The 14,494-nt window shown below is 39.5% G+C and overlaps 1 protein-coding gene across 6 annotated transcripts in view; it reads left to right on the top strand.

The window, feature by feature from the left end:
* PBX3 (PBX homeobox 3) overlaps positions 1 to 14,494 on the top strand; it is a 226,307-nt gene that overhangs the window by 205,212 nt on the left and 6,601 nt on the right. For all 6 annotated transcript variants that reach the window (XM_070799240.1, XM_070799244.1, XM_070799241.1 and 3 more), the window contains one exon: positions 14,256 to 14,421. In XM_070799240.1, coding sequence (XP_070655341.1) covers positions 14,256 to 14,421 — 166 coding nt within the window. The remainder of the gene's footprint in view (positions 1 to 14,255; positions 14,422 to 14,494) is intronic.

Consider the following 14,494-nt stretch of genomic DNA (forward strand, 5'->3'; position numbering starts at 1 on the left):
AAGCCCTCAGCTCCTAGGTTTTCACAGGCTTCATAGAGATGAGAGCTAGAGTGGGCACGGGGTGGGGAGTTGGAGGTCGAGTGAGGTTGTTGTGTCTATTCTTATTCTCTGAATAGATCTACCCTAAGTGTATTCTTTAAAAATGCACGTGGTTCATTTTTAATGAGAATTAATTATGTATGTTGAAAGGGTAGGCTATCTTTTGAGGATAAGTATTTATATTTTACACAAATTCAATGAAATTTTCTGGATTTTTTAAAAGAAAATCCAGAAAATACATACTGGGGTATGTATTATTTGGTAGGGAGAGGCATTTGAATAAATACTGGTTCCCATGAAACAAAAGGCTCGACTATCAGATTTCTTACATAGGACACGGAATACATGTTGATGTTTTTAATTACAGAAATTAGATTATAATTATGACCGATTCACATTGTTGTATGGCAGAAACCAACACACTATAGGGAAATTTTCCACGAATTAAAAATAAACAAAATTTTTTAAAAAAATGAATTAGATTTACATGAAAGTTATCTGGACAGAAATATGGTCCACTGTTGTTTAAAAATGCTCTTGAGTTTTAATTCTGGAATGCTGATGTGTTGCCTTGGGAGACGGCCCTGCCTCTCATTGCGGCTGATGGGAGTCAGTTTCACAGCTGTGATGTCAGTGCTTCGAAAGTCTGTCAAAGAAGGACTTCCCTGGTGGTCCAGTGGTTAAGGCTTTGCCTTCCAGTGCAGGGCACCCAGGTTTGATCCCTAGTCCCGGAGCTAAGATCCCACATGCCTTGAAGCCAAAAAATCAAAACAAAAACCAGAAGCAATATTGCAACAAATTCAAAAAGACTTTTTTAAAATGGCCCACATCTAAAAAGAAAAAAACTCTTTAAGAACAAGCAAACTAAAAAAAATCCAAAATCTGTCAAAGAGTTTCCATGGAGGCTGTGAAAGTGAAAGTCGCTCAGTTGTGTCTGACTCTTTGCGACCCCGTGGACTATACAGTCCATGGAATTCTCCAGGCCAGAATACTGGAGTGGGGAGCCATTCCCTTCTCCAGGGGATCTTCCCAACCTAGGGATCAAATCCAGGTCTCCTACACTGCAGGCAGTTTCTTTACCAGCTGAGCCACCAGAGAAGCCCAAGAATACTGGAATAAGTAGGGTATCCCTTCTCCAGTGGGTCATCCCAACCCAGGGTCTCTCTTGCGTTGCAGGCAGATTCTTTACCAGCTGAGTTACCAGGGAATCCCATGGAGGCTATAGAGGAACCTATTCAATTGTACACCTACCTGATACATTTTTTATTTTTTAATGAAAGAAATAATTTTAAAGGAATCTTTAACTGAAAACATTGTCTGGTAATTTAGAACCACCCCTCAGCGTGTGTTTTAGAGAGATGAACGGTGTCATCTGTTCTTCATGTACTGTGGCCGCAAGGCTGACGTTTTATATACTTTTGCAGATGCACCTCTCTGTGAATGTCACGAGCAGTTACCAGTCTATCATGCACTGAGTAGAAAGGGCAGAGCCAAACTGTAAGGGTGTCAGTACGTTATGGCAATAAAATTTTTTGCAGCCTCAAATAAAAAAATACAGTACTTGACAAGTGCATCTGTTTTAAATTATTTCAGATACTATGGAAACAGAATTTCTGTTTGTTCAGTTCTCCCATTAGAAGTGAATTGTGTTTCCAAAAGCTGGTTTTCAAGTCAGTTGTTCAGAGTTTGGAACTTACTTTCTAAAAAGAAAATGAAATGGTCTGGATTCTTGGGCTAGCTCACATTTTAACCGTAAAGGAAATGAAATATTTTACACTGAAAAAGTAGGCTGAATATTTGAGAGAAAAAATTATTTCTCTCATTAAAAAAATTAAAAATGTGTCAGGTAGGTGTACAATTGAATAGGTTCCTCTATAGCCTCCATGGGATTCCCTGCTTTGGTAGCCCTAACCACTTAATATAATAGAAAATAAAAATTGAAAGAATTCTTTTTGTTTTATGAAGAATATTAAGGAAAAGCAAGTCTTATTACACAAGGTATAGCGGGAAAAGCACAGGAAAAGCTGTGGCCCTCAGGCAAGCTAGATAAACTCTCTGACTTCAGTTTTCACATCAGTTAAACTGGGTCTTTGTGGTACTACATGAGATAATAATGTAAAATTCCTGGTAAAATGACTGGCTTTAAATGAGCTCTCCATAAATGGCTGCTGTTAAAATATAGGTACAGGTAGGATCCAAACCCAGGTTTCCTACAAATTCCAGGTCCACTGTCTTGTCTGGCAAGTGGCTGTGTTGGGACAGGAGCAACGGAGGGACCGGGAGGCCAGGATAGAGCTGTCAGTTTGTGTGGAACCACGCCCCACAGACGTGGCGGACAGGAGCTCTTGGTCAGATGTCACCTTCCTGGGAGAAGGCTTATCACGCTCAGGTGTACAAGGGAGCAGCCCCTTTCCCCTTCGCTCACTGCTCCCTAGTCTCCACTGCCAGGACCCTGCCAGTACTGGGGGCAGAGACAGGGTCTCTCAGAATCCAGAACTCTCCAGAAAGGGTGACCTGACCTTGTGACAAGAGGAAGTGTGACCTGCAGAGGGTTTTTTGTTGTTGCTCTTGTTGCTTGTTTGTTTTAAGAACAGGAAGAGCTAACACTTACCTGGTGCCTAGCACATCCCAGGCGCAATCCTGTGCCTTTTAACATATTATCTCATTTAGCGTTCAAGGCAGCCCTATGGGGAACAGGCATCATTACCCCATCTTGTAGACCAGGAAAGGAGAACTTAGATGATGTGACTGCACGAAGGTGACACAGCTAGGAAATTACAGAGCAGGGATTCACACACAGGTCTGTCAGCTCTCAGGCGCCCTCTGGGTTCTCAAGGGAATGCACACGTGTGGTCATCTACAGTGTGTCCAGGCTTTCTGTCTTTTTATAAACTTTACTGGTTGTGTGCCCTTGGGAAGGAGAGGAATGGAATGAGATTTAGTTTATTAACACCATTAACTTTAAAAATTGAACAGGATCTGGCTTCCATCCCTCATTTCAAATCGAACCACATAATGGGGATGAAAACATATTGATTAGAGAGAAACTATTTATTAGAGGTAAAATTGTTTACAGTGTAAATAAGCTACATGTTCCATTATACACGACTTGGCCTTTCAACATTTCATAATCTGTTGCATTTAATTAGGCACAGTACATAAAGTATGCATCACAAGTAAACATTGGAAACACAATGGCAAATTTTTCTAAGATCTGTGCTTCATAAACTTTCAGTTTGCTAATCTCAGTAATTATGTTTTGGTGTCAGCTGCTTTTTCCAAACAAGTGCTGATTCTCTCCCTTAAGTCTTTAAGGAAGCCAAACTGAGGATGAACTCTAAAGTTCTGTACTTCTCCCTATTGAAGATTAAGTCATTAAGTAATATTTTTTCTCTTTTATTTAACATTGTTATTAAAATGGTAAATAAATGGAGTGATAGAATTTGAAATGTAAGGTACAATTAATGCTAATTAATAAATTGGCTTTCAGTGACTATAGAGACATTTTAGATGGTCTAGCTTTTTAAATTTGAATGACATTTTTCTTAAAGGCAAAGCAATCTGGGGAACTTTAGTGGTTTGAGAATTACAAAGTATCTGATTTTAATTATTTCAGGAATTCTCAGACCTGCCAACCCCATCCTTCAGATAGAATACAGGAATGGGATTGTTGAGTCCTGTAGCTGTGTGAGCCAGCACAGTGCCTGGCAGTTACACTCTTCAGGATTATTAAATGACTTCTAAGTGACTTTTTTTAAAAAAGAAGATTGGTTACAGTTTTCATTGAAAAGTGCATGTTTTTTGAAAGTCTTTTTTTCTAATGAAAAAAAAAATATCAGAAATTACTCATCTGAAATCAATTTGAATATTTGAAAACACATAGAAAAACACAAAATTAGAATTTACTTGTAAACCCATTCCAAACGATAAAAGACACGTGTCCTAGTACTTTTTGTATGCATACATGTATGTGTATGTTTGCATGTACACACCTATGTATGTCTATGTGTATTTTTACCCCACCTCAAATTCTTATTCTCTATGAGAAGGAAGAAAAAGCCCTTTCCTCCTCTTTACAATACATTGTGAATAGTAACCCCATGTCAATAAATATTTGTCTTCAACATGTTTAATCAGTGATCATATTCCATTATACAGATGTGCTATAAATTAATATCTCCTCTCTTTTTACTACTTTAAGTAAGACTGTAACAAATCTCTTTCATATGTATCTCTAAATATTTACTCAAGATAAATTCTAAGTAATGCTGAATCCAAACATATGTCTATCCATATTTGCTGGCTTACTTTACAGAAAGGCTATGCTAAATAATAAGTAAAATGTGTCTACTGCTCTCAGTTTATTTCTTTAAATGTTTTTGATTTCCTGATGCTAACAAATTTGTTCTTTGTTGAGCTCTGAAAGGTCACTGTGACACATCTAAGTGACTGCCTGAGTGAGCTTTGTTTTTACAGCTCAAGGTCTTCCCTGGATGCATCCTGTCCAAGGGACTTCCACATGTCCTCACACAGAGAAATTAGTGCATCCGTGGGGCTTTCCTGGTGGTCCTGTGGTTGGGACTCCAGGCTTCCACTGTTGGGAATATGGGTTCTCTCCCTGGTTGAGGAACTAGGATCCCGCATACTGCACCGTGCAGCCGAAAAATAAACTAACTAAGTAAGATAAATAAATAAATAAAAGAAGTTAATGCAAACAGAGTGTGCCTGCTCACTTGAGGCAGCAGTCTTAAACGCGGGTGCACATGCTTCACAGAGTAGGTGAAGGTTTTCCAGAGGGTACAAGGGCATGCATGGTTTTAAAAGGGTTTCACTGGTCAGCTTTCCTTTGTGTGTGTGTGTGTGTATATATGTGTGTGTGTATGTATATATATATAAATGTATATATACATGCTGCTGCTGCTGCTGCTGCTAAATTGCTTCAGTCGTGTCTGACTCTGTGCGACCCCATAGACGGCAGCCCACCAGGCTCCCCCGTCCCTGGGATTCTCCAGGCAAAAACACTGGAGTGGATTGCCCTTTCCTTCTCCAATGCATGAAAGTGAAAAGTGAAAGTGAAGTTGCTCAGTCGTGTCTGACTCTTAGTGACCCCATGGACTGTAGCCCACCAGGCTCCCCTGTCCATGGGATTTTCCAGGCAAGAGTACTGGAGGTGGGTGCCATTGCCTTCTCCAGTATATATACATACTCCTTCCCAAAACCCACTTGCCTCAGAAAGCTGCTAGGGTGGAAGTTCATGTGGTTGTCCTTTTTCCTCTTCCCCTTTCCACCTGTTCTTTTCCCACTTTATGAAATAGGTACTCCCACTCATTGCCCCAGAGTGTGAGACCCTTTCTGGTGCTCAACAAAGGATTGTGTGAAATATTGGTGATAACCAAACCTCCTTCAGTCAGCACTTTATAATCCAGCACCCTTCTGCTTAATACATGTGTTGATTCTGAATTGAAAAATGTGTTCAAAGTATTCAGTGGTTTACAAATAAGTTAGTGAATCAGAATCTAACCAATGTTCCCCTCTGAAGAACTCTGACTTCATAAGGGGGAATTTCAATGCTGATAAAGATAGAATTTTTAACAATAAAGTGGGTTTTTTTCAGCTATTAAAAAAATAAATGAATGTGTGATAAAACCTTACTTTTGATGGTCAAAGTAAGTATTATTTATCAAAATAAGTATTTGTATTGCTTTGATTAATTTTAGATTCAGTGTACTGATAGCTTAATCCAGAACATGTTAAGCATGTAGAGCCTTATAATTACAGGAAATAAAAAAGAGTTTAAAATATTCAATTTCCATATATTACTTGTAAAACATAAAAGTATATTGCATTAGTATAATATGGGAGGGAAATGAAATGGAAATACAGTTCCAAAAACAAAAGAGAACACAAAAATTTTGACTATTAAAGAAAAACAAGTTTATATGTTTTTAAAATGGATAGTGGGTATCAATTTTCTATTTATATTTGGTTGGATGCATTTTAAAGAACAGTGTTACAGTTTTATTTTAAAATGTCAACATTTATGGCATACTAAAATAACATTGTTTATAACTGTAAGCTCATAATGAAAAATTGTAGATGCCAACTTAAAAAATGTACAAAGGAGAAAAAAATGTACGAGCAAGTACCTGATTTTTCACCTTTTTTTTGGCAGTATTCCAAGAAAAGGTGTGCAGACTACTAATATGGGATAGGCGCCTAGACAAAAGGCTGCCTCACCTGGCTTCAGGTGGTCTCACAGGAACTGTTCCCCGCAATCTCAGTCTCCCTTCCACTTAGTGAGCCCTGGGGTGGTGTGGGTGATGAGAGCACCAGCAGAGCTCCTCTTCAGGCTTTCCCTGGTCTGGAGCACTCTCTCCTCTCCTGTTTCTTAGCCAGAGGCTGCTGGTCCGTCAGGTGCTTCACCCTGGTACCCATGGCTTCTCGCTCTCTCTCGGCTCCCTTGTTCTCCACGATGAAAGTATTCCTCACTTGTTAGACCTCACTTCTTCCAGAAACACTCCTTGCAGAAACACTCCTTGATTCTCCTTTCCTATTTTCCTTTAGAATGGTGTCTCCTTCCCCTTTCGTTATAAAAGAGAAGTTAAGAAATTAAGGGAAAGGGGAGTCAAGTCAGAAAGTAGAAAAAGTCTCTGGGATCTTGGAGAGGTCCAGGTAGATGGAGGCAGCTTATATTTTTGGCTTCTTTGAACAGGGCTTCTAGAGGTTTGTACCTCTGAAATATGGAGTCTCAGTAGAAATACTATTGAATTGAATTGAAGCTGAAGTCCAGTTCAAATTTCACCTTACCTTTGAATTCTCCTTTGATTTCCCATACCTGCTGGGGCTTATCTTCCTCCAGATTCCTTTTAGAGTCTGTTCTCTGTAGTTTAGTGTGTTATCATCACCATCATGCAATTTTTGTTAATTATTTGAATATGCAGCATTGTTTTTATGACCAGATTGTAAGTTCTAGGCAAGTAGAAGTTCCTGTTTATTTTTTTGTCTCCCCCATGGCACCTAGTACAGCACTGACTGTAACACATATTCAATAAATACACCACAGTTAATTGTAAAAAAGGGGGGAAAACTGATAGGGAGTTATGGGGTTGAAATCTGGATTTGTCATGCTTCACTGTATGATTTAGGGCCATTTGTGTACAGTCTGCATCTCTTGATTCTTCGTGGATAAAACATGGGTGACAGTGATAATTAATAGTATTAGGTAATCACTATGGGCCCAAACCATTAATGTACCTAACATTCTATGAGAAATGTATTAACCTTCTTATTATTGTTCTCATTGTATATGAGAGGAATACTAAAATAATCTGTCCAGGGCCACTCATAGTAAATAACAGTGTGGATTTGAAACCAGACCAAGTCCCAAGTATTTATTCAACATGTGATACTGCCCACATCTGATGTATCTACCTCAGAGTTAAAGATTCTAAGTGAATCTGAGAATTAAGATTAAAGATTAATCTTAAATCTTTAAAGATTCTAAGTGAGTAGAAGGCACTGGGTATATTTTTGAAAAAAAAAAAAGTAAAAAAGTGATACAAAAGTTGAATTTAGTTACTGTATTTGGAAAGCATTTTTACTTTTCTCCCCAGCTGTATTGAGGTATAACTGAAACATAACACTGTTCAAAGTGTGTAGCAGATTGACACAATACATTTAAAAATTGCAAAATAATTACTACACAGTGTTAGCTACACCACCTCCATCCCATGACATAGTTATCATTTGTTTTTCCTGGTGAGAACACTTAGGATATACTCTTTTAGCATTCAAGTATGTGATACAGTATTATTAGCTATACTCAATCCCTGGTAACTTCCACTCTACTCTGTTTCTTTGAGTCTGTCTTTTTTAGATTCCACATTTAAAAACATTTTAATTTTTTGCAGTTCGTAGGTTATCTTTTCATTTATGGTTTCCTTTGCTGTACAAAAGCTTATAAGTTTGATTAAATCCCATTTGTTTATTTTTTGCTTTTCTTTTTATTGCCCTAGGAGACTGACCTAGGAAAGCATTGGTACAATTTATGTCAGAGAATGCTTTTCTTATGTTCTCTTTTAGGAGTCTGATGGTATCATGTCTTATATTTAAATTTTCAAGTCATTTGAGTCTCTTTTTGTATCCGATGTAAGGATGTGTTCTGATTTCATTGATTTACATGTGGCTGTCCAACTTTCCCAACAACACTTGCTGAAGAGACTGTCTTCTCCCTGTTATGTGTTCTTGCATCCTTGGTCAAAGATTAATTGTCCATAGGTGTGTGGGTTTATTTCTGGGCTTTCTGTTCTGTTTCATTGATCCATATGTCTGTTTTTGTGCCAGTACCATGCTGTTTTGATTACCATAGCTTTGTAGTGTTATCTGAAGTCTGAGAGGGGTATGCCTCCTGCTTTGTTCTTTTTTCTGTGAATTGCTTTGGCAATTCTATGCCTTTTATCGTACCATGTAAATTTTCAAATTATTTGTTCTAGTTCTGTGAAAAATGTCATGGGTAATTTGATAGGAATCACATTAAATCTATAGATTGTTTGGGTAGTTTGGCCATTTTAACAATATTAATTCTTCCAATCCAAGAGCATGGAATATCTTTCCATCTTTGAGTCATCCTCAGTTTCTTTTATTAATGTTTGTGGTTCTTAGCATATAAATCTTTTACCTCCTTTGTCAGGTTTACTCCTAAATATTTTTTGATGTGATTTAAAAGGGATTGTTTGTTTACAGTCCATTTCTAGTGTTTCCTTTTTAGTGTATGATATGACCAACAAAGGCTTAATTTCCAAAATATACAAACAGCTCATACAACTCATAACCAAAAAAACAAACAACCCAATAAAAAAATGGGCAAAAGACCTAAACAGACATTTCTCCAAAGAAGACATACAGATGGCCAATAGGCACATGAAAGGAGGCTCATTGTTTCTAATTATTAGAGACATGCCAATCAAAACTATAAAGAGGTACCACCTCACACTGCTCAGAATGACCATGATTAAAAAGCTTATAAATAACAGATGTTGGAGAAGGTGTGGAAAAAAGAGAATCCTCTTACACCATTGGTGGGAATGTAAATTGGTGTAGCCACTATGGAAAACAGTATTGAGGTTCCTCAAAAAACTAAAAATAGAGTTACCATATGACCTAGCAATCCCTTTTCTAGGCATATACCCAGACAAAGCTGTAATTCAAAAAGAAACATGCACCCTTAGGTTTATGGCCTCACTATTTACAATAGCTAAGACATGGAAACAAACTAGATGTCCATCAACAGATGAATGGATAAAGAAGATGTGGTGTGTGTGGTGGTGCACAGATTGAAATATTACTCAGCTATAAGAAAGAATGAAATAATGCCATATGCAGGAACATGGATGGGTCTAGAGATAGTCATACTAAGCGAAGTAAGTCAAAGACAAATACCATATGATATCACTTATATGTGGAGTCTAAAATATGACACAGATGAACATATCTAAGAAACAGAAACATGCTCAGAGATGAAGAGAACAGACTTGTGGTCGTCAAGGGGGAGGAAGGCTTGGGGGAAGAAGGATTGAGAGTTTGAGTTTAGAAGATGCAAACTAGTATATATAAACAACAAGGTCCTGCTGTATAGTACAGGGAAGTATATTCAGTATTCTGTGATAAACCATCATAGAAATGAATATGAACAAATATATATGTGGCTTCCCAGGTGGCGCGAGTGGTAAAGAACCCGCCTGCCAGTGCAGCTGGACATAAGAGACTCCAGTTCAATCCCTCAGTCGGGAAGATCCCCTGGAGGAGGGCACAGCAACCCACTCCAGTATTCTTGCCTGGAGAATCCCATGGACAGAGGAGCCTGGTGGGCTACAGTCCATGGGTCGCAGAGTCGGACACGACTGAAGCAACTTAGTACACACACAAATGTATAACTGAATCACTTTGCTGTTCAGCAGAAATTAACACTAAACCAACTATACTTAGATAAAACATTTTTTTAAAAGGAAAACATTGTACTTTTTAAAGGCAGTTGGCAGTCTGCAGGTGAATAGAGTCGGGGGAATGCATGGCTATAGTAAATGAGAGGGAACAGAAGCTTTTCCAGTCACTTGTTGGCCTTGCAAAAGGGCTCCAGAAAATAAACACTCTGAAAAATGCTCACTGCTCATTCCCCTGATTGCCAAAGGCATTCAGCCTGGGAGCTGGTAGTGATGAACATCAGTAGGAGGAGGAGAGTACTTGTGTTTTTATTCTCATATTTAATTGATCTTAAAATTCTTGCCCAGCCCTTTACCTTCTGCACAGTCCAGAGTCATGAATCCTTGATATGTGGCTCAAAAGAGAAGCATGGGACAAAATATTCCTTTTCTCTTCACCAATTTCCTGCCCATGTTTCTATTCTGGGACCAATGTACAGACCATTGGTCAAAGACAGAGTAAGCTCTGCTCTCCTTCCAGCACGTGTGTACAGCCTGACTCCATTGTGAGCCCTGTGTAGGAGGGGCCTGCATGTGCTCTGTAGCTTTTGGTGCTTCCTACTGGCTGACTTTTGCAACTAATTGTATCCATCTGTTTTTAAAAGGTGAAAAAGAACTCCTGAATTTAGGTGTCTTTAAAAGGTGAAAAAAAAAACTCCTGAATTTAGGTGTTGATTTCTACATTAATTACACTGATCCCAGTTGCAGCAGTGTGGTCTTAATAGCTGATAGCTGCAATACCCAAATCTGTGATATCAGAATGTGACGTGCATATTTTAATTTGAGAAATAGTTTAACATTTCTAGATATTCATTTAGATGTGGTTATGCAGGTTAAACATAACGTATGATCACTGCTTCTTTCATTGCTTCCAATTAAACCTTGCTTGTTAGTTTAACCTCTAGGTAATCCCATCAAACAATTGATGTCAAGGAAACACTGCCCACAGTAGCTTCGGATGAGTGGCCATTAATTTTAATTGCCTTGATATTAAAGATTAAGAAGTATTGGGACTAGCAGAATAGAAACGATCTGATGTCAAGCAAATCCACTTGCTAAAGCTTCCCCAGGCTGCTGGTGATATTAAAATTTTACTATGAGAATTAAATAAACCTTTATTAGTGATGACTGTTGTTTGATTGGTCCAGGGGTATGCATAAACACAGGATTCTTACATATCTGGAGATGAGACCTTCAATGGTATGGAGATTCCTCAATTATGAAACTGTTAATAAAGCTGTAATCTGATTTTCCTGGCTAGGTTTCATTAATGTATTATAGCTTCTCTGATTGTCAAGGTAATATTAACTACAAAGTATGGAATCCAACAGAGAATTGTTTAGAAGAAGAGAATTCTAAAATGGGCCTTTGTTGCTAAATTCAGAGTTGGGGAATTTTCATTAATTATGCTTAAGAAATGCCAAATTCCCTCTCAGCCAGGAATATCTCCCTTTCCACTATATATTCAATATTTAACTCTTTCAAAGGCCTGACAGTCTTAATCAGACAAGCTAGAGTGATGTTGTATATTGAAGGGAGTTTTTGTATGGCAGCTCTCTAGGTCTGCCTTCTGAGCTGAGGACGTGCTTGTGAAAGGTAGGGTAGGCTTGTGAAAGTAAGGGCTATGAGAACTTGCTTTAACAAGCATAACCAGAACAAATACCACCAGAGTTGTTTTCAATCTTAATTCAGAACCTTTATTTTTAGAGACATAATTCTGGTATGGGAATGAATCTCATAGTCACTGAGGCCGCCTTCTCCTGGTGCAAAAATCCCTCCCAGAACATCTGCGTCCATCCTCCTGGAGGCCTGGGCCCCAGGTTAGCATCACGTCAGCCCTCTCCCTCTCCCCTGGCCTACACTGTGAGTCAGTGGCCAAATTCTGCCTATTTGTCTTCCCTGACCTCTGCCCTTTCCACAGCTCCTGTTCCGCTTCATCACCTGTGTACCTACCTACCTAACTCTGCCACCCAGTAGCATGCCCTACACTCTTGTGCCAAGCACCTGCCCCAAGCATCTGGGGCTGAAAGAAGGCAGAGTGGAGTTGGGTCCCTCAGGTCTGTTTGAGAGCCTAATATTGTGACAGCCTAGATACTGGAACTAAGGCCCGTACGTGGAATTGGAAGGGAACCAGATCTTAGTTCTGAGTAAAGAACTGTGTATCCATTGGAGCTGCCTACAGTGGAATCAGATTCGAAGTGAGTACCATGTCGCTGGTGGTGGAGATGCCATGACACAAATAGAAAATAGAGAAGGAGGTGCAGGTTTAAAGAACACCCAAGTTCCATTTGAGATCTGTTGAGCTGCAGGTTGTGGCAGAACATTTATAAGAAAATGTCTTAAAAATCAAGAACTGAAATTCTTCATAGAAGTTAGGGATAGAAGTGGAAGTCTGGTTCACAGAGACCGTAGTTAGAATTGTTAATAGAGATAAGATTGCTTAAGGAGAAAGAAGAGAGCTAAGAGCTTGAGTCTTGGAGAAAGTGTGTATGTGCACACACACACACACACACCATAGTGTATCAGGGAAGGAGAAGCAGAAGCATAATGTCACAGGTGATAATTACAAGTGTCAGATGCTGCTGAGTGGCAAAACAAGTTGAGAGAGAGAAGGTCATTAGATTTGGAACAGGTGTGAGGCCTGTGTGATGACAATCAACCACCTAGCCCTTGAGATTGTTAAGATGCTACTTGGGAAAATGTGTGCAAAAGGCTATGTGTAATGCTTGGTGCAAAGGAGATGCTTGTTAAATAGTTACTATTACCACCACTGTTTGAAGAAAAGAAGGGACACATAATCCTTCCTTGCTGGTGAGGGAGACGACAGTGGAACAGAAATGGCTAGGAAGCCCTGAACTGCAGCATATTTGCTTCCCGACGAGTTTTGGCTTGTTTCTGTCTGAACCTGCACTCATGGTAACTGTAAAGGTCTTCAGCGAATGTGCTGGCGTGTGTGCACGCACGTATGTGTGCACAGTGACCCCCCAGGATGGGACTGCATGTGGGCAGCAGCAACCCAACATTGTCTTCCTCGTGTGGCTCCCTTGCCGGGGCTCTCTAGCTTTCCCTGGAAGGATGAGCACCATGGTTTGAAGAATGAGAGGTCTATTTCCAAAGCAATTAAAGGCTTGGCAGAGATGGTCAACCAGCGTGCCCACTGGTATAAATTGGGTTGGAGGGCTCATATCACTCACTCCTTATCCTTTTCTCAGAGTCCCTAAATAACTATTCAGGATGAAACTGTGACCCACTCCGCCTGATACCACTGCAGCATGCTCTTTTGAAAGATGATTAAGAAATTATTAAGAAGTATTTTTAAACTGTTACTTTAACAAGAGAGAGGTCAGAGCCTTTTACATAGCAAAGTGGGTACCTATTCATACATTGCTGTGTGGGTTTTAGCTTCTTCTTTATATAGCTCAGCTCCCAGGTGCCTGAACACTCATTGTAACTATAAGCAGTGCATCTTGGGCTGAAGTTTTGTTGTCAGTGAAGTGTGATGAAATCTGCCTGTTGCCAAGTTCCTCCTAAGAAATCTCTTCCATTTGTGCTGGTTGACATCATAAGTAGTTTGCAAAAGAAATAAGTATATTCCACCTGATGAAATCAGCTGCTGATTCTGTATTTGCATTTGACCTTATTGAATTGCTTGAGTTTTCACATTGTGACCTTCTCACATGTTAACTGGCAGAACTTGAGCAGCCATCTTGGCAGACGTACAGTATCTTCTAAGGCAGGAGACAAAGGGGTTTTTCATCCATTATTAATTGATGTTACTCTTTTCAGCAGACCAAACATGATTCTACTGTACAGATGCCAAAATTGTTCCAGACCCCAAAAGAACAAGTCATTCTTTCACAAGTGTTTCTTATTATTTACCTAACTTAACAAACGTTTCCTTTCGTTTTTCAGCTCCTTTGGGGATGGGGGGAGGACTAATCATTTATATATGAATTGGTATACACCAACTGAATATTTTTGATATATTTAAATATTTTTATTTACCATTTTAGTAACTCCAAGAAATGGTCTTATTCCAAGAGTGTTGAGAGGTTTGCCAAAAGAGTGAGTGAGCCTCAGCACCATTCTTCTTTATCCCCGAGATGTGATCACAGGCTAGAATCAAGTGTCTCCCAAGGTCTCCCCCGGGGGTCCTACAGTTAGTATCGGAAATTTGATTTTTGTTTGTTTCCTCCTTTGACTCTCGCTTCCCCTTACTCACGTCCTTGTGATTTATAGGTGTCCAACTGGTTTGGCAACAAACGAATCAGGTACAAGAAGAATATTGGCAAGTTTCAGGAAGAAGCCAACCTCTATGCTGCAAAGACAGCCGTGACAGCCGCGCACGCAGTGGCCGCAGCCGTGCAGAACAACCAGACCAACTCGCCCACCACGCCGAATTCTGGTGCGTATGGGTGCTCACTCCCTCCTCGGCTCAGGAAGCCCGAGGCCACACATCCCCACCTCATGGGCCAGGA

This window comes from Bos indicus, chromosome 11 (genome assembly GCF_029378745.1).
Source record: "Bos indicus isolate NIAB-ARS_2022 breed Sahiwal x Tharparkar chromosome 11, NIAB-ARS_B.indTharparkar_mat_pri_1.0, whole genome shotgun sequence".
Classification (NCBI taxonomy): domain Eukaryota; kingdom Metazoa; phylum Chordata; class Mammalia; order Artiodactyla; family Bovidae; genus Bos; species Bos indicus.